Below are 21,743 nucleotides of genomic sequence, written 5' to 3'. Positions count from 1 at the left end.
TATCTCTGTTGACGACTGCCTACTTCTGTTTATTAAAAACCCAAAGACTAGTCTTCTGTCATTAGAGAGGTCATTCGGTTCGGAAACTAAACTGGTATTTAAATCAACTGCAAGAAGTCATAAGTGTGTTCCCTCCCTAGATCAGCAAGACATCCACAGCCATAATGCCCCCCAAAATAATGTGAAGGCTCAGTTAACTGTTAATTTATGTACGCTGAGATAAATATGGAGTCATTCTGACACATTATGGTCTACTTATGGCTAACCGCTAACTTGACAAATGGATAAAACTACCACTGTCAATTATGGTTAGAGCAGCTGTAATCAAAACCCGTTTCCCCAAAGTTTTTGTACCTTTTCACAAAAAAAATCCCGTAGCACTTAATAAAGCTTTCTTCAGATACACGAGGTTCCTACGGACATGATTAATATGGGCTGAATTAGAAGCTAGTTTCTGGTGGGAAATACATTACCACATGAAAAATTCGGTTTCAGAGTCCCTTACCCGAAAAAATATTATTTAGCAGCTCAGGTACATTTTGCCAGGTACTTCTTTACCATATCACACAAGGCAAAGCAAGTTTGTTAGTTTGACAAGACTATTTTCATAAATTTTAAAATCCCTTCAGTTAAGATAAAAAGCCTACACCCATATGTGTATGGCATGCTTCATCATCAGGCTTATTTTCATCCTCAACATTGTTTTTTTCCCAGATGGGCTTCTGCCAAAATATTTTGCGAGCTATTGATACTATACTTATGGATTTTAGGTCAATTCCTTAGTAGTTGAATGTAGTAAAATTGACTTTGATAATTTCAGTGGCAGTGGTAATTTTAGCAGGGAGGGGGCGGACAGGACACACACATATACACTAACTCACACTCATGCACTCACTCAAACACATCCATTGACAAAACTCACTCCCAAATATTCAGTTATACACTCATTCTCCAAACATTGAAAAAAAAATGACACTAAAAACAAATACACCTGCGCAACTCTGCCTCGGAGGTCCAAGGGTGGTTGGGACTGCTGCCTTCTCTAATTGGCTGACCTCATCCAGTGAGGAGAAGCAGCAGTCTTATCTCATCTCATAACAGAGTGGGATGGTGTCAGTGAGATTTTCTGACCCCACCCCACTGTGTGACGAGGTGTCAGTCATTGACTCGGCCTTGGGCACATCTGGGCCTAAAACTGAAGCACCAAGGTCTGAGGCAATCAGTGACGACCCCCTCGTCACGAGGGGAAGGGCCTCGAGGTGCTTTGCTAGACTGAATAGGTGAAGTCAAAAGGAGCCGTGACATCTTCAGCCCAGAAAAATTCATCTCAGGCAGCCCAGAGCCTGCGCATTTAGACCGTGTCTATCTCCTGGCTGCCTGACCTGAAAATAAAGATGGTCTGTTAGTCTGACCTTTGCTCATCCTGACACACTCTTATTGGGCAAAATGCGAGGGGCCATGCCCCCGTGCCCATTAGGACAGGCTGTGGATGAGTAATCTGCTAATAATCAAATTATTAGTGGTTAGTCTAGCACTGGAAATTATCAGCATGAACATCATTCTATTTTAGATTTTAGGACTACAAATATGTTCAGTATTGAAGAGGAGTTTTGCTGTTTGACTCTCCACTAAATATACCCTCATCTCTATCAGTGGGAATCGATGTGTGCCATAGATTTCAAGATGTGTGTTTTCACATTGCCATCATTCAACAGCATTTCAGATTCTTGAGACTTCTGGTGGGCAAATTACCTTACAAAGTCCTGCCTTTTGGCCTAAATCCTTCCTCTCTTACTTTGTCGAACTACTTTTTTTTTTTTTTTTTTTTTTTTTTTTTTTTTTTGCGCAAGACCTTTATTGAAAATCAAGCATTTGACACAGCAAGAGCCTACAACCCGGAGGCCGGCTCGCTACGTTTATTCCATTAACCATCATTGTAATCCAGTGTTACACATATTCCAGAATATTGCAGAGTATCGCACGTATGGTTAATAGCTGGCATTCGAAACTGAGTCTCACTTTTTTCACTTTTTATAACAAGAACATTAAACCAACATTCCCCAATTCGGCCGTATCGTGTAATCCTAATGTACTACCCAGCAGTCGCGTCGATACACCTAGGGTCCCTCTCCCCCCGCCTCCATCTCACACCTGTCCCATCAGCACTCATGCCGTCCTGCAACCCATTCAGTCCGTGTGTGGAAGTTCCTCATTATCCTGCTGTGAGGTCAGATAATCTTCTAGATAAACCCACATGTTTTTTGGTCGTGACTTAGCTGGCATCAGTTCTTCGTAAGTTTGTAACTTGTCACAGCAGGTGGACATGTCATGTAACCATGTTTTTAACTTCGGCACTTTGCGACTATGCCAGCATTGTGCCACTTGTCTCTTAGCCAATAAGAGTGCTATCGCACAGAACTTCTTTTTCAAGGCTCTGAACTGCGGTACTATCCCCAATAAGCAGACTTTGGGTGTGCAGTGTACCTCCTCCTCCAGCATGACAGATAAAGTAGTAGTCACCTGCCCCCAGTATCCTCCCACCTTGGCGCAGTCCCACGCTAAGTGTGCAAAGTCCGCCCCCTCCCTGTTGCACCTTTTACATCTGTCCTCCTCTTGAAGCCCAAATTTAAACAATTTCTCTGGTGTGTAATATACTTGATGGAGGAATTTAAAGTGAATCAGCCTCAGATTACCATTCGGTGTGAGTATGTGTGTCAGAGCGCATGTGTTAGCCCATTCTTCATCAGATAATGGCGCGTCTAGTAGTGCATCCCACCGCCCTTTCGCTTTCAACACTTGTCCATCCAGTTCCAATTGTGCGGCTGAATACAGCCTAGACACCAGGTGTGATAAATCATTAGTTGTGATTAACAGTTGCAGTGGTGCAAGGCATTGCGGCTCTGAAGGGAACGTAGGGTAGTGCTCCCTCAGGGCTCTAGTGAGTCTGTAATACGTGAAGCGAAACATGGACGTTTGGTTATTTACATAACCCAGGTCGTCTAAGCCCACGAACTCCCCATCTCGGAACACGTCACCCATCCTATCGATACCGGCTTTGGCCAGTAGAGACATTCCGACGCTCTCCCCAGTTACCGAGAGCTCCTGGTGGTGGTGTAGCATCATGGCTGGTGCATATAGTGGGGTCTTGTGTGCTAGTTGCCCTAATTTATGCCAGGCTTTGACCGTGGTATCTACCGTGTTGATATCTCTAGCATGTAGCGGGGGGCGGGTGTGTGAGATGATTGCCGTGAGTGGAATAGGGTGTGTGTCGCTCTCCTCTATAGCGGTGTGGGTGAGGTAAGGAACTGCGTGATACCAATACGCCGCATATTGTGCCTGTGCGCACAAGTAATACAGGAGAAAGTCAGGTACCCCGAAGCCGCCTCTTGCAAGTGGAAGTTGCAGAGTTCGTAGATCCACACGTGCCTGTTTACCCGCCCAAATCAAGGTCCGCACCAAGGAGTTTATATGTCGGAAGATAGCCTGCGGCGGAGTGATAGGTATGTTGTTAAACAGGTATAACAGCTTGGGCAGTATGTTCATTTTAACAATCGCTATCCTGTCCGCCAATGAAAGGGGCAGACGTATCCAGCGTTGTACACTGTCTTCCAGTTTCGTCAGCACCACTCCGTAGTTTGCCCTGAGCACCTCATCCGGATCTCTGTGGTACATGACCCCTAGGTATCGTATAGGGTCCTGTTGCCAACCCAGCGGAAAGTCCACCACAAACTCAGAAGTGGTGTCCGTGAGGGGTATTATGGACGATTTGGACCAATTTATGGCTAGACCCGAATGTCCCCCGAACCTTATGTATTCCCTGAGTATGGCGTTCAAATGAGTCTCCGGGTCCCGGACGTATAGCAACATGTCATCTGCATATAAGGAGATGTGAAGTGGCCTGGCTATGAAGTGCAGTGCCGATTCCCTGTAGTTCTGTCGTATCAGACACGCCAAAGGTTCTAGTGCTAATGCAAATAATAGCGGCGAGAGTGGGCAGCCTTGCCGCGTCCCTCGCTCAATCGCAAATTGGTCCGAAATGTATCCATTAATTCTGACCCTAGCATGTGGTTTCGTGTAAAGCAGGGTGACCCATTGCACAAAACGTTTCGGGAACCCCATTCTATTGAGGACAGTGATCATATACCTCCATTCAATAGAGTCAAACGCCTTCGCCGCGTCTAGCATGACCGCTACAGCTTTGACTGAAGGTTGTAGATAGTGCGATAGTGCAAATAGTGTCCGGGTATTATGTGCTGTTGATCTGGTGGGCACAAATCCGGACTGATCCGGTAGTACCAGACTAGTCATCAGTGGTGATAGCCGCTTGGCTATAAGCTTAGCAAGAATTTTCGAGTCTACGTTGATTAAAGATAACGGTCGGTACGAGTCACACTCCTCCGGATCTTTAGATGGTTTCAGAAGAGCGATAATCATGGCTTCGCGTAGCGTGGGGGGAAGTATGCCTTTCTCAAAGGAGGTGCCATACATATCTACTAAGTGTGGTGCTAGTATGTCTGCATATTGTTTGTAAAATTCCGGGGTGAACCCATCCGGGCCAGGCGCCTTGCCATTCGGAAGTGAGCCTATTATCTCTTTAACCTCATCCGCCGTGATAGGCCTTGCTAAGTACTCTCTGTGTGCATCTGATAGCCACCCTATCGCTACATCGTGCAGGTATGTGTAGGTGTCATCCGCCGGAGCAGTGGGTTGGGATTTGTATAGGGAACCAAATGAATTCACAAAGCATTTCAGTATGTCATTAGCATGGGTTTGTGTGTCGCCCTCCTCGTTCTTTACCCTAAGTATCGTTGTCTGGCCTCGACCTGTGCAGATCTTCCTAGCCAACACAGCCCCCGGCCGACCTCCTTCCCCAAAAGCTCTAGCCACATGCGTGCGGTTTAAATATTTCATTTCAGAGTCTAGAAAGGTCTCGTGTTCTGTGTGTATTTCGCGAAGCTTGGCCAGGTGCGTGATATCCTGAGTGGATTCATATAGGGATTCCAGGTCTCTCATTTGCTGTTCGCATCTGCGTATCTGAGTTCTGATATCCTTCAGAACCCCTACTGTGGTGCCTATACAGACCCCTCTTATCGTGGCCTTGAATGCTTCCCAGAGGATGCCAGGATCATCAGTCGATGGGGCATTAAGGTCAAAGTAATCTCTAATCGCCCTCAGAATCGTGTCGGCATAAATGGCATCAGTCAGAGCACGTGCGTTAAAGCGCCATTGGAAAGGGGGGGGTGTGTATCGTGGAACGTCCAGTTGTAGTAGGACAGGATTGTGATCATACAGCGTGCGAGGGAGCACCTGCAGGTGTCTCACCCATAGTGCCAGATCAGAGGAGCCTAGCCAGTAGTCCAATCTTGACCAGCTGTTGTGGGAAGCATTAACGTGCGTGGCCCCAGGCGCGTCAGTGTACCTCAATCTCCAAAGATCCGCCATACCCAGATCCTTCATCATGTGTCCCACCATTGTGCGTGAGTGCTTGTGCTGTTCCACCGAATTGGTTGACCGGTCTAAACCATCACAGAGTGTCACGTTCCAATCCCCACCACATAATATATGTGTGCTATTGTGTTCCTGTAGGTGTCCCCATACCTCCCTGAAGAAATCCGGGGCATCTGTGTTAGGACCGTATATATTCAGCAATGTAACTTTCTGCCCCCTCAATGTACCTGAAACCATTAAAAACCTGCCTTCAGGGTCCTGTGTGACTGAGTGACTCACAAAACCCACCCCTCGTTTCACCAGAATGATCACCCCTCTAGAGTAAGAAGAGTACGAGGCCCTGAAAACCTCCTCCGCCCATCTTGCCCCCAGGTGTGCTTGTGAGTGTGGGGCCAAGTGAGATTCCTGTAGGAATGCTATATCCACATTCCACCTCGTCAGGCTTGCAAAAATCTGTCGTATTTTACGCGGCTGTGAGAACCCTCTAATGTTCCAGGTTAGTATGTTTAAACTGCGTCTACCCACTTCCCTAGTCCCCATCAATTACCAATGACATAATGCATGAGCGTTCAATACAAGTCAATCGCATAAGGATCAGGAGCATTTCCCTATTAGGTGCTCCAGTCGTTCCAGCAGTAGCGGGGACCAACTCGGAATCAGTACAAAAAGACGTTACACATTCTGTCGGCCTAACAGTACAATCATACATCCCGCCCCCCCAAAACCCACCCACTCCAGCAACCCCAACCTGCCGAAGCCATTCCCGTCCAGTGCACCAATGCAGAACTCCCATAAACAGTAACATAGTGCCAGAACCAAACTCTTATTGGGTAATACCCTTGTAGAGGTCCGCCAGGGGCACAACTCACCACCTGGTGTACAGGTGTGGGCGATGCTAAAGAAGCTGTAAGAAGCGCAGTTCAGGTGTATACCCGCCGTCCCCCTCTCCCTCACCCCCCGAACAACCAACAACCAAGCCACCGGCTGAGCAACATGTCTGGCACAGTGTGTCCCCATTGCAATGTCAACAGTTCGTCATCAAGGTACATTATTCCTCCCTTCACACCCTTACTGCTCGCCGCACAGAGTGCATTGGGGCTCACCCACAGTCAGCGACTGAGGCCTCCCAGAGTTCAATCATACCGAGCAGAGCGCTTCAGATAAAGGGGCAGTTCCTCGCCAATCGTGCATTTGCCTGCATTAAGTAATCGCCTCCGGGTGATAGTGTCACTCCGTTGCGTATGCCAACACCGCCCTATGTGATGTGCATGAGTTGCAGTGCATTCCCAGCCTCCATACTCCCACCTACGACAATCATGCAGACAGTGCTGAGCCAGTTCTACAGTCGCACCCCCAGGAAAGCAGAGTAGTAACCCACTGAATGTGAATCGAACTGCACAGCATATCTGCCAAATGGCACCAATGTTGCATGTCAATGTTGGGAGGTACAGCACACCTGATGAGGCATGGGCCGCGGGACATTTACAATGCAAAGACAGGAACGTCCCTGTATTACCAAGCAATAGTCTCTGTGTCCCCATATTCCCACTCCAGACAATCATGCAGACAGTGCTGTGCCAGTTCTACAGTCGCACCCCCAGGAAAGCAGAGTCACGTGAGCCGTATGGGTGTGGGCCACATTGGTCATGCTAGCTCGCACATCTGTAGCTAGAGCAGGAAACTCACCAGTGACCAACCAAGAGTCCATCAGTCGCCTTCATTCCGAGTCATGATGTCTCTCGTTCTGTGAGTTGTCTCTCATCTCGCGTTTCACCTTTTTAATAAATTCCAGTGCTGCCTTCGGTGTCGCCAGGATAGTCGCTTTTTCTTTCCACACCACTCTAAGGCGCGCCGGATACATCATAGAATACACAATGTTCAAATCACGCAATTTGGCCTTTACTGCGGTGTATTCTTTCCGGGCCTGTTGGACCGCAACCGTGTGGTCAGGATAGAACTCTAAGGCGTTTCCCTGGTGCTGAATCTTTCCTTTCTCCCTCGCCAGTCGCAGGATCGTGTCCCTGTCTCGGTAGTTGAGGATTCGCGCCACAATCGGTCTTGGCGTGGCGCCAGGAGGCGGTTTCGGGGCCAATGATCTATGAGCTCGTTCCACGATGAACAGGGGCGACAAGGCCTCAGCACCGAACAGATCCTTACATAGCGTTTCCACGTAGGTCTCCATTCGCCCTGTGTTGGTGGTCTCCGGCAGGCCTGCGATTCGAACGTTGTTGCGTCTCGAGCGCGCCTCCAAATCCTCCTCCTTCGCTCTGATCACCTCCAGGAGTCGTTCCATATCGGCGCACTTTGAGGTGGAGGCTCGCGCCTCATCTTCGACCGCAGAGATGCGTGTCTCGGCCTCATCCAGTCGTTCGCCATGTTGTTCCTGCCGTGCTGCCATTCCGTCCATTCTGCAAGTAAGGTTATCCAACTTGCCATTAATGTCCTGCAGATTCGATTGTATCGCCAGCAGGATCTTTTCTATGTTATTGCTGGGCACCGGCCCCACACCATCGCCGCCACTGACCCCTTCATCGCTAGATTTCTGCGTCTTTTTAGCCTCAAAGGACAGTTTCTGTTGTTGCTTGTCCGGTTTACCCATGGTGGAGGTCGGGGACACAGTCTTCCTGTTCGTGGGCCCTGATGCCCTCGCCGCTCTTGTCGCCGTCGCCGTGGTGGTCCCACAACAGACACGTCAGCCGTGTGTTATGCCGCCCTACAGTGTCGTGCTGATGGCAGAGGCGAAACTGGCGCAAACGTGATATTATGTGCGTGAGCGCCGACTGATTCGTCGTACCGTAGCTTCACTCGGCGTGACCGGTCAGTGGCCTCCCAGTAGTACAAAATGCGCGAGAGGACGTGATAGTTTACCGTGTGAAAGAGCAGCCTAGTCTCTCCGTCCCGCGACGCGGCTAGCGGGACGCACACTGTGTTCAACTTCGTCAGCACTGCAGCGTAGATTGTATTTCCTCTGCGCGGGCACAGATGTGTTTCAAGCAGTAAACCTTCTCAGCCTGGATAGTCCCCCGGTGACTGGAGCAATGTTCGGTACCCTCTCGGCTCTTATCCAGCCTTTCCCACCTTTGCAGTCGCCAACCCCGGCTTTCTGGAAGCGGCGCGCTGTTTCTCCGCAATCTGAGGGGGCAGGACAGTGGGAGCACCAGGCGCAGAGAGTAGGGCCTCACCCCAGGAGCACTGTACTCGGCGCAGACGACGGAGCGTGGACTGTTCGCTTCACTCTGGCCGATCTGCTCACATCCAGCGCTAGTGAGCCCCCAGGCAGTCAAGAGCAGCGAGATTTTCACCAGCTGGCAATCCTGTCGCTACTGCTGTCACCTCTGCCTCCTACTTCCGAGAGTCAGCAAAGCCGCGATGTAAGCGCGATGACCGGTGAGGGGCTCGCCATGCCCGCGCTTTCATTGAGACAGCCGCCATATTGTCAGGCATGTGCGTTGCGTGTTAAAGGCGATCCTCGGTACCCCGTAGCGTGGCAGATCAGGGCATTTGGCACCGGAGGGTCCCAGGAGCTAGACCCTACCTCCGTAGCGCGTTTCGTGGCGTGGATGGACCCCTGAGGCTCGCCTGTCGTCCTCACCTTCGCCGTTGTCCGGTTGCGGCGGCCATCTTGTCAGGCATGCCGATCCACCTTCGTTTCCACCGGCGATTAAACCGGCATTTCATGCAGTTCGGAGGGTCCACTGCCGCTCATTCTCTGCAGCACCAGTTCCCATAGCAGAGGATGTGTTTTGGAAGCGGGCAGCTCGGGTGAATCCGGCGGGATCACACGATGTTAGTGATCGCCCGGCGGAGCTGCTGCTCAGGCAGCCATCTCGCTGTGCGCCCCCTAGCGCCTCCACTTTGTCGAACTACTTGGCATTATTCTCTGCCCTCATAAAAAGGGACTCTACTTCTTCCTTTAGCTTGAGAACTGGTTTCTAAAGATTTCAACACCTCGAAAAATCCCTCCTTCACTTCAACATGACTCTGTCTCTGTTTCACCAGTTGGGTTTCAGGATAAACTACAGTCACTTCATTACAATCTATCCATTATTTACAAGCACGCATAGACAAATATTAAGAGTGTACCTGTCGAAGGAGACACTGTCCTATCTGTTTGAAGTGTCAGAGTCTTGTAAAGGCGAAACACCAGATGACTCGACTGATCTCATCACTTCTGTGTCCAATGGCTTCTTCCATCTTCCTGCTACCAAATGCCCATCGGCTGATCAGATCATTGCCACAATTGTTTGACTTATTTGGAAATATTTTTATTGCCATTGTTTTTGCATAAATAACCATAAATAGAGCAGCATACTGTTCGAGGAGCGCAACTGGTCCAGGTATGATCATCTTTACCCAACAGGCACAGCTTAAGGCACGAGGCACATAGTACATGTTCTCTTCCCCACTACCTTCACTCAGTCGCTGTCCCCACAACCCCCCTCCCCTCCTATAGACCATTGAAACAATAACCGGATATGAATAGTCTTTAGATCCAAGGTTTGTGATCTTTGAAAGAAAGAAAAACCTATCACACCAACCTCCTGAAGTTGAGAACAGTTCATTTGGCCCAGAAGTTGTTAATACCTAGCTTTGCAATGTCTTTCAAGCTTGTTCAAACAGACATCATCACAACAGTGGGTCATCTAAACGAACAGGGAGGTTTGAGGTCCAGATCAACATCTCTAGAAACCCAGACAATTTAGAGATGCAAGAAAACTGTCCATCACAGCCTGGCTCCTGACTCTCTTGCTATATGTAGGTAAGTATTGAGGACAGTTAAAGTGAGATGCTACCTCTAGCCATATAACTGGAAAATTAATTAAGGGGGCCAGGTCAGGTTAGTATCTGGTCTCTGGCACCCATCAGTCACCACTCGGAACCGCCCTTCATCATTTGGGGCTCCGAGGACCAACACTACACCTGATCTTGTTCTCTAACAGAAAAAACTTAATCTTCCTGTTAGTCGGTGCATATTGGTTTAGAGTTGGAAATCTATGTGTTGGTGATGTAACTGACGGGGTAAAAAAGTGTGTGCAGTGCAAAAAGCAAAGTGATACCAAGAATATAGAAAAAGTGAGTAAAATTGGTTTAAGGAGGAACGGAAAATTTAATAGGGTATAGCTCCCAACACCAATATTAAAAATAGCCAAGACAGGGAAAACTTATAAACTGTCTAGTGGTGGAACGTGGTCGACATGTTTCAGCAATTGTTGGCCATTAGCCTTGCTTTCTTCAAGACCTAAACATACCGCTACTGCAAACAGAAAAAAAACCCCAATAGGTGAAGAAGTGTGAACAACTTTGATATGTAAGTGTCACTCTGCCCTCCCCAGACGGCACAGATGCCGCGTCGAAGTACCGACGGATAGAGCGGTGCTTCACCAATGTCCTGAGCCGCAGCCAGGTGGGGTGAGGTCTCTACTTCTCACAAACCAGTCTACCGTTGATTGTGTGTGAAGACTTGGAACAAGCACACCTAGGAGGTCCAGGTGACACTTACATATCAAAGTTGTTCCAGTATTCCTTTCACCTATTGGGGTTTTTTTTCTGTTTGCAGTAGCGGTATGTTTAGGTCCTGAAGAAAGCAAGGCTAATGGCCAACAATTGCTGAAACATGTCGACCACGTTCCACCACTAGACAGTTTATAAGTTTTCCCTGTCTTGGCTATTTTTAATATTGGTGTTGGGAGCTATACCCTATTAAATTTTCCGTTGCTCCTTAAACCAATTTTACTCACTTTTTCTATATTCTTAATATCACTTTGCTTTTTGCACTGCACACACTTTTTTACCCCGTCAGTTACATCACCAACACATAGATTTCCAACTCTAAACCAATATGCACCGACTAACAGGAAGATTACTTTTTTTCTGTTAGAGAACAAGATCAGGTGTAGTGTTGGTCCTCGGAGCCCCAAATGTTGAAGGGCGGTTCCGAGTGGTGACTGATGGGTGCCAGAGACCAGATACTAACCTGACCTGGCCCCCTTAATTAATTTTCCAGTTATATGGCTAGAGGTAGCATCTCACTTTAACTGTCCTCAATACTTACCTATTAATTTCCTGACCCTCTGATACTTCTTTGTGATATATGTCTATAGGGAGTGTATTCAGAGCAGGTCATTAAATTGCCCTTGGGTCCCCTTTAAATGTATGTGGTGTAGATCTCTTGCTATATGAACATTTATAACTGCCAGAAGATTGTATAAGCATCTTGAAAGGCCAGATGTCCTTGCTGAACGTTGTATTCATTCAGTGGAAAATGTCTTGCATTGGGTAACTGCAAAACAAAATCAATCCTACCAAGAATAAGCTGTATTCCCTTATCTTATCAATTTAGGCAAGTCAGGGCTGCATTTTTCTTCTCTATAGGCTGACTCTGTAGCGTACAAATCTTTTTTTGTTCTCGAAATTCTGGCTATCAAGGATTTTCCAGAAGGAATTCAGGGTTACCCTCCCTTTAGGAGGCATTCTCCTACCTGGAAAGTTGGCAAACTAATAAATGCATGATTTGCCCATTGTGATACCCTGCATTGTGCGCATCCTAGAGCCAGTCCAGGCACAATTCTTCAAGAAAAAGGCAATGTCAGTTTTTCAGGAATGAACCCCATTCATCAGAAATGTCACACAACTATTTGAGCTAACACCTGGGCATTTTGCTGATACTACACACTCAAGGCATCCTAGTGGAGCAGTGCAAAGTTGGACCTGAAACTTCTCTGCAAACAGTTTGCATAGGCTGAAACTATCCAAAAGTGCATCTCCTGCTTTCATTGACAATTGTTGTATATTCTCCTCACAGGAATTGCTCAGAGCCAAGATCTCAGAGCTGGGTAAAGCTTTTCTTGTTCCTATTCTCTTTCACGTTATTGCCCTGCCACTACCCTTTCAGCCATTGATAAAAAAAAATACCCACCGATACTCTTTTTTTAAGTTCGATTTATATGGAGCTTGTACCATTTATAGCGAACATATTCAACTTGTTTTTAGAGGCCTTCCGTTGCTTTTGTCTGAGTTTTAGTATAACACTTTTGACATTTGTATGATGTGCACACACCTGATTTGTATAACCTTCAACATCAAATCATTGGCCTTGCTATTGCTTTTTTCAGGAGTGAAACTGACAAGTATATGTATATGCGCAGAGAAGGCCACAGGCAGTGCATGATACAGATACAGTTAAATCCAAAAGTTACAATCCGTTTTGCATTTGTAAAGACCTGATTTCAGAACTAAAATCACCTAACCATCTTAAACAGGTGTTGTGCAATGCCTTAAATATCAATAATCCTAATATTGTATTTATGTTTTCCAGACCCAACATGGCTTTCAACGAACCTTGGAATTTTAACTTGTATAGAATGTTCTGGAATACACCGAGAAATGGGTGTTCATATTTCTAGAATTCAGTCTCTGGAACTGGACAAATTAGGCACTTCTGAACTCTTGGTAAGTGTTTGGCCATGGGCACCTGCTTGCTTCTTTCAATCTGCACTTTATTCCGTACACAATTGCATATGCCTACTTGCTTATTATTTCCATATTTTAAATAAATACCAATTTATTCAGAGTTTCATCCCCATCAAAGAGGTCCAATAAAACTACAACTGATTTGACTACTCAAATTCCAGATTAACAGCAACCTAATTTTCTCATCAAAGGCACAGGTTGGCTACATGAAATAGCCTGTAAACTACTGTCGGGCAAGTAGCAGCGTTATTGGTTTACATAAAGATATACTACATGAAAGGATTATGAAGAGAAACCTGCTTATTTGAGGCATATGAGCTGCAGATCGTACACTTAGCAATAGATCGCCACCTGGTGTTGGGCTCGGATGATTGCTGGTTGTTGTCTTCTTGGAAGAAGTCTTTGTAGTCACGAGATAGGTGACTTCTCCCTTGGACAATACTGTGCATGGTCATTGACTCCATCCTCAGATTGTTTTTTTCCGCACTGGGTTCGGATGAAAGTTTTCTGCTCCGGCTAGAAAATACTTTTTTCAGCAACTTCGAACTGTGAAACTTTATATAAACAATTTTCGACATCGAATAAACTTTTCAACATCACCAGCTACATTCCGGTGCTTGGACGCGGGCAGTTGGGCCTATCGGCGCCGTACGGCCTACGCCTCATGGACAGAACTCCATTCAAGAGATGCCCGGTATGCCGAGCAAAATTCCCTCATAGCGACCATCACGAGTTCTGCAACCTCTGTCTATCGCCGGAACACAACGAGTCGACCTGCACAGCCTGTGCCTCCTTCCGATCGAAAAAGACCTTTCGGGATCGGAGGGCCCGTCGACACGAGATGATGAGATCAGCGCCAGCACCGGAGGCCATCTTTGAGGAGGAGATTGTCGGAGAGGACATCTCCGGGGACGAGGATCCACTCGAAGATATCTCCAAGGACGAGGCTCCACTCGTCGCGGAGGAAGACTAGGCTGATCTCCAGATCATATCGGGGGCAGAGGACTCAGACGACTCGATTCCATCTTGACAACCCGTGAGTACCCCTGCCCCTGCTCAACATACACTATCCAAGACAAAGGCAGCGGTCAGCACTGCGCCCATGGGGCCCAGTCGAGACCGAAATTTACCCTCAGCCTTCGGGCTCGGCTCCGAGGAAAAAGACTACGCCTTCTGGTGTTTCGGCACCGAAAAAGCCACATGTGCCAATTCCACCTCCTCCATCGGCACTGAAACATCCTTCGACACCTAAGGACTCTTAGACACCGAAGCCAAAACGCCCTTCGGTGCCCAAAGACAAAGACCCTTCGGCACCCGAACCATTGGTGCCGAAGCCAAAGACTGTACCGGATCCGAAAGCTTCGACCCGAAACCTTCCAGTTCCAAAAATAAAGATGGAAAGACAGATTCCGGCACCGCAGGCCCAACGAAACCTGTCTCCACGCCGAAATCTCCAACATCGGTACCAAAGACTCCAAGGCCTGATATAGACACGCCTCCTCTGACAAGCCTACCAAGCCAAAACCACCTTCGGCACCGAAGACTTTGCCACAGGACTCGATAACTCCTCCTAAAGCAAAGAACACAAAAAAAAACCCTATCGGCACCGAAAAAAATCGATGCCGAAGAAGATTGTAGATGAGAAAGAACTGTTTAGACCAGATCTTAAACAGAAAACGGGCTATACCAATCCAAAAACTGGACATGTAGAAGCAATTCCTTACGAGAAATGACCAGCAGACACACCACTTCCACCTGTGGTTCCTGCCAAAAAGAAGGATTGTGCAACTTCTCCAATGCACCCTTACTCTCCTTCACCTTCTTCCTTTCCTATTCCTCCTTATATTGAACCTAACTTCTCCTGTTCAATCTCCTGCATCATCACACCACACTGACGAGGAGTATGACCTAGGTGGTGGGAATGACGTACCAGAGCCACATGCATACCCTTTAGATGAGGATGTCAATCCAGAATATCCTAAGGATGACGACATATATCATTTTCCACCCCATAATGTGCCAGACATTCCTGATCCTCAGTACTACCAAACAAAACCTTCCCCTCCAGAAGATAGTATTGGGTTTAATCATCTATTCAATAGAGCTGCCCTTTACCATGGAGTTCCAATGCACTCTGATGCCATTGAGGAGGATTTTTTACTAGACACATTTGAGCAGTCACAAAGGGCTACACAAATACTACCCATGATCAAAGGAGTCATTAAACATGCTCCAGACATATTTAAAGACCCGGTACGATGTAGGGTGTTAAATCCCAGAATAGAAAAAAAAGTATAGACCAGCACCATCTGATCCAGTCTATATTAAGAGACATCTACCACTAGACTCTTTGGTAGTGTCTAATGCATGTAAAAGAGCCAACACCCAGAACTCTGGCGACACGCCCCGCCTGACAAAGAATCTAAAGTCATTGATGCGTCAGGGAAACGGAATGCTGCACAGGCTACAAACATATGGCGCATTTCACAAAAGTTCTGCCCGCAAGCTGTTGGAAGCGCACACTCAGCAGACTGTACCATCCGGTTTATTCACATAGAGCAGGAGCTGGAACTGCTTTCCTTAGATTATATCCTGTAGATCTGACGCGTTTCAAGGCTTGTGCCTATCTTCAGAGGTCACTTTAAAATGACTCGTGCAGTCAATTCTACTTGATTTACTTCAGCTGTATTCATGCCACGCCCTCCGTGGGACTTGCATAGTGCTTGCAGTGCATGATGGATTCATTAGTTCAAACCAGAATAGTGTATCCCCTACAGTAGGTACTGCAACGATGTCACAATTTAAAAAAGCATTTTCACCCACAGTGGGCTCCAGAAAGCAGTGCAAGCTATTTTCACCTCAGTTTGCCGAGCCGTATTCAAGTCATGACCCAGTGTCGAAACATATGGCGCATAGCAAACACACAAGCCTTACTCTCACGCTATGACAGAGCTCACTACGACCAACTAGAAAAACTAATGGAGCACCTCCCAGATCAATACAAGGATCAGGCAGCAGAACTCTTACAAGAAGGCAAATTAATTGTCAATGTCTCAATTAAATGTGCACTAGATGTAGCTGACACAGCATCCAGAGCAGTCAATACTAGTGTTATACTCAGACGTCATGCATGGTTACGCATTTCAGGTTTTAAACCAGAAGTACAGACTACCATCTTCAACCAGCCCTTCAATCAGAATCAGTTGTTCGGGCCGGAAGTAGACAACACATTAGAAAATATGAAGAAAGACACGGACATAGCTAAGTCTATGGGTGCATTACAATCCACACAGACTAGAAGTTCTTTTCGCCGCTCCTTTTATAGAGAAGGCTCCAAGCAGACCGGCACAGATACAACATCATCTTTTAAGACACACACACAGACCTTCTCTAACAAAGGCTACTTTAGAGGAGGATACAGAGGCAACAATAATAATGGAAGAGGTAGAGGAAATAATAACAACCGCTCCTCTTCCACTTCCAAACAGTAACTTCCCTCTGCCTCCCCTACAGCATTCTACTCCTGTGGGGGGCAGATTAGCACAGTTCCTACCTGTCTGGAATTCCATCACAACAGACAGGTAGGTAAGACAGATTATCCAACATGGCTACTGCCTAGAACTCACAGCAACTCCCCCCAAACATACCACCAAGGCAGCGTCCAATGTCCACAGAACACATTATTTTGCTTCAACAGGAAGTTCTAGCACTTCTACAAAAGGATGCTATTCAAGTAGTTCCTTTAGAGGAAAGGGGAACAGGAGTTTACTCCCTGTACTTCCTAATTCCCAAGAAGGATGGGACATTAAGACCAATTCTCGATCTCAGGCCCCTCAACCATTACATACAATCAGATAATTTTCACATGATCACTTTACAACAAGTACTCCCACTACTACAGCAGGGGGGACTTTCTTTCAACACTAGACCTAAAGGACGCCTATTTTCATGTTCCTATACATCCTGCGCACAGGAAGTATCTAAGGTTTGTCATACAAGGACAGCACTATCAGTTCAAAGTCCTTCCATTTGGGATCACAACAGCACCACAAGTGTTTACAAAGTTCTTAGCAGTAGTAGCAGCACGACTCAGAAGACAACAGATACATGTCTTCCCTTACCTCGACGATTGGCTCATAAAAGCAAAATCGTTCAACCAGTGTTTACAATTGCCGACTTAGGGTTTACAATAAGCTACACCAAGTCGCACCTAGAGCCTTTGCACGTTCATCAATATCTAGGAGCTACCATAGACACATCTACAGCTCTAGCGTATCCCAGTCAAGCCAGGATACAGAGCATTCAAACCTTAGTATCCCTACATCAGCACTCTCTCCAAGCCAGAGTGTTCATGAGACTAATAGGCATGATGGCGTCTTGCATCTTCATAGTTCCTCACGCAAGACTGCAAATGCGCCCATTACAAGAATGTCTAGCACAAGAGTGGAATCAGGCTCAAGGTCAGCTCACAGACCTGATGTTGGTAGACAGCCGTAGATATCGTTCTCTGCAATGGTGGAACACCAAAAACTTGACAAAGGGACAGCCGTTCCTAGATCCTGTTCCACAGATAGTGCTCACGACAGATGCATCCCTCACAGGATGGGGAGCCCATCTCTTGCATTATACCACACAAGGCCAATGGAACAACCAACAAAGACAGTTCCATATCAACCATCTAGAGCTGCAAGCAATTTTCCTAACACTCAAAACGTTTCAGGTACAAGTACAAAACAAAACTGTCCTAATCCGGACGGACCATATGACAGCCATGTATTATATACAAAAACAGGGGGGGACACACTCTCTGCAACTGTCCCAGCTTGCACAGAACATTTGGAGATGGGCCATTCCTCAAAACAGGTAAGTAAAAAAAAAACAACAAAAAAACATTCCTCAAAACATACACCTGACAGTAGAACACCTTCCAGGAATTCACAATCAGATAGCAGATCTGTTGAGTCGTCAGTCACAACAGATTCACAAATGGGAGATACACCCACAAGGTCTTCAACCATTCTTCCAAAGGTGGGGGCATCCACAGATAGATCTGTTTTTCCACCCACGAGAATGCAAAATGCTCAACCTTCGCAGCCAGGTTTCCACACCCACGGTTGGAGGGGAATGAGATGTGGATGAATTGGTCAGGCAGATTTGCGTACGCTTTTCCGCCTCTCCCACTCATTCTACTAGTAGTACGCAAGCTCAGACAACAGTCTCTCAAACTAATACTAGTGGCTCCCACATGGGCACGTCAGCCGTAATTCACCACACTACTAGATTTCTCACTGGATCCACATCAGAAATTACAGCTCACGTCATCCCTGTTAACAAAGAACGATGGAGAAATAAGACACCCAGAACCAAGCCAACTGAATTTGGCGATCTGGCTCCTGAAGTCTTAGAGTTCGGTTACTTAAACCTACCACCAGACTGCATGAACATAATTAAAGAAGCTAGAAGACCCACTACCAGAGCATGTTATGCGGCTAAGTGGAAAAGATTTGCAATATATTGTAACAACAATCACATTGATCCACTGGATGTTTCCATTCAAAATATTATTTGCTACCTTCTACACCTACAAAGGTCCAATTTGGCTTATTCTTCCATACGTCTTCATCTGGCAGCAATTGCAGCCTATTTACAAAATAGGCATTATCTACCTCTTTTTAGAGTACCTGCAATAAAAGCATTTATGGAAGGATTAAAACGAATAATCCCACCTAGGTTACCGCCTGCTCCAGTATGGAACGTAAATGTGGTCCTTACTAGACTTATGGGCCCCCCTTTCGAGCCCTTACATAAGTGTGAATTGCAATTCCTAACATGGAAAACTGCTTTCCTTGTTGCCATCACCTCTCTCAGAAGAGTTAGTGAAATACAAGCATTCACAATAGAAGAACCACTTTTTCAGATACATCCTAACAAAGTGGTTCTTAGGCCCACTCCTAAATTCCTACCAAAAGTTATTACTCCTTTTCCCCTTAACCAATCAGTAGAGCTACCAGTGTTTTTTTTCAAAAACCGGACTCTGTTGCAGAAAGGGCTTTAGACACATTAGATGTTAGAAGAGCTCTGTTCTACTATACAGACAGGACTAAATCCTTCAGAAAGACAAAACAACTATTTGTATCTTTCTCTCCCCCACACAAGGGCAATCCCATCTCTAAAGGAGGAATTGCCAGATGGATTGTAAAGTGTATTCAAATATGCTATCAAAAAGCTAAACGTACACTAACGGTTCCTCCTAGAGCGCACTCCACTCGCAAACTAGGAGCCTCGATGGCTTTCTTAGGGAATATACCACTAGAGGACATATGCAAGGCAGCAACATGGTCTACAATACACACGTTCACTAAACACTATTGTGTTGATGTGCAAGCCAAGCAGCAAGCTGCAGTAGGCCAAGCTGTCCTTAAAACACTATTTCAGTATGCTGCAACGGATACAAGCGACCACCGCTAGGGGAGACACTGCTGCACAATCAATGCTAAGTGTACGATCTGCAGCTCATATGCCTCGAACGGAAAATGCTACTTACCAGTATGCATCTGTTCTTGGCATGTAGAGCTGCAGAATCGTACACGCCCTCCCACCTCCCCGGGACTTGTATCTGTTCCAGTACTCATCTTACTTAGATGCACACACATGGACATCCTTTCTCCTTACTTCTACTAACTCCATCATTTCCCATCATGGCGAAAAACAATCTGAGGATGTAGTCGATGACCATGCGCAGTATTGTCCAAGGGAGGAGTCACCTATCTCGTGACTACAAAGACTTCTTCCAAGAAGACAACAACCTGCAATCATCCGAGCCCAACACCAGGTGGCGATCTATTGCTAAGTGTACGATTCTGCAGCTCTACATGCCAAGAACAGATGCATACTGGTAAGTAGCATTTTCCTTGAGAAACATTCTTCAAGTACCAGTTTCCTCAATATTTTCTAAACAAATGGGTTTTCTAGGATGTTTTTAAAACCTTCATGTGGAAAAATTACCTTATAGTTATTATTTTACTAGAGCGAAATACATAGATGCCATCATGATCCAGTTTATAACTGCCTATCTAGTCAAGGTCATATGAGTCCTGATTTCATTTTTATGAGTGTAGTGGTGGGGGTTGGTGGAGTTTGTGTTGAGGGGGGCATACCTCCCTTCCTCCTTCTGCTACTCGCTCTTTTTTCTTAGTTGGCTGGGAACCCCTCTCGCATCCCTTCCCTCTTCTCTAATTCTCTTAATCAACGTGTCCATTTCTCTTCTCATACGCAAATAAACCCCCCTTTCTGCAGCTGCTGTTTTTCTATAGCCCTGTTCAATGCCTATGACTATTCCCTTGTTGTCTCTCCTAGTCTAGAGGCTAGTACCTCTATCACTATCCAAGTACTTCACCGTTAATTGTACCTTACTACCTGTATTCCTGCCTATTCCTCAGTCGTTATCCTTGCCTGTATCCAGTACTTTTTCCAGGGTATACCCTGCTTCTCCAAGCAATCCTTAATAGTTTTAAGCACCAAATTGTACCACCTGCTCGAGAATCTCAGAGCACTTTAAAATATATATATATTTATATATGTACAATGCTTTTTTGAGAAAAAACACATTAAATAATGTTTTTTTTCTTTGCAGCTTAATACAATTCTAACAAATTACCACGTTTTATTTATTTTCATTTTTAAAAGGAGATATTTGTATCCAAATGGTCACTATTTAAATCAAAAGTGGCCAGAAACCTCTTTCACAAAAATGTTTGAAAGGAAATACATACTGTCTGAACAAGCATTGGTAATGCCAGTAGGTCTAAAGTATAACTTAAAGTGCCCTTTGAGTCATAGGTTAATTTAGGCACTCAATAAGGCATCATTAGATACACTCTGTCACTCATCTTTGCACTCCTTTATCCTGCACTGTTTCTTTTTGCACTTACCGTGTGACACAAGCACAATAAAATACCCAAACTCAACAACATACACAGGAAAAGGTATAGAATACAAGTAGAAAACGAAAACATGCTGCTGTCTAAGTGCTGGCAGTAGCAAAAGTAATCAGTTTACAGAAGTATTCTTCATATTCTACTAGTGTTTAAAAGTTCCAGCATTCTGCTACGTTTAAAACCTTCATGTTGGCCATATTGGGTAGGTAAAACGATGATGGACAATCGCATTCCATAATGGTCTACCTGTTTAGAGGAAGTGGGATGCAGTGCATTGCAGATGAAAAGAGCAGCAAGTAAGTGACCTGTTAGCAGAATCTGGAGAGCTGTAGCATTTACTTAAGAACAATAAAAAAATGAAAATAATAAGAGGAGAAGCAAAGAAAAGAAAGGGAAATATAGATGGAGTAAATTGAAACCTAAAGTCTGGCCTACCATTCCTGACACTGAAGCACACTCGTTTGGGTGTAGATGTTCACATACGATCAGAAAATGCAGTCATTCACAGGGCAAGGTAGCCAATCACTTGTTGACTATACCATTACCCCATGCAGTACTCTGTCAGGGGTGGAAGCAGTGTAAATGCCACTGACTAATGGCAGAATAAAGCTGTCCAAAGGCCCTTTACGTATGAATATATATAATATATATGTATATATATAAAGTATATATTCACACAAAAAAAACAATGATTACAGGAACATTATAGTTAGGGTCAGATTTTACTCATACAAAACCAGAGAAATGCAGCCGTTCTAGTTACAGCAGTAAACTAGAACTCGCGCCCCGCAATGCACTGCTTATGACCTCACATATTACTCCACTCATGACATAGTCCGTGACATCACTGAAGGTTTCTCAAATGACATCACTGATGACCTCGTCCAC

General features: G+C 45.8%; 1 protein-coding gene across 3 annotated transcripts in view; it reads left to right on the top strand.

The window, feature by feature from the left end:
* ASAP1 (ArfGAP with SH3 domain, ankyrin repeat and PH domain 1) overlaps nt 1-21,743 on the top strand; it is a 1,926,573-nt gene that overhangs the window by 1,152,132 nt on the left and 752,698 nt on the right. For all 3 annotated transcript variants that reach the window (XM_086966222.1, XM_086966220.1, XM_086966221.1), the window contains one exon: nt 12,764-12,897. In XM_086966222.1, the coding sequence (XP_086822348.1) occupies nt 12,764-12,897 (134 nt within the window). The remainder of the gene's footprint in view (nt 1-12,763; nt 12,898-21,743) is intronic.

This window comes from Lissotriton vulgaris, chromosome 4_1 (assembly GCF_964263255.1).
Source record: "Lissotriton vulgaris chromosome 4_1, aLisVul1.2, whole genome shotgun sequence".
Taxonomy (NCBI): Eukaryota; Metazoa; Chordata; class Amphibia; order Caudata; family Salamandridae; genus Lissotriton; species Lissotriton vulgaris.
The sequence above is the reverse complement of the archived record's forward strand: the minus strand, read 5'-3'. Positions and strand labels throughout refer to the sequence as shown.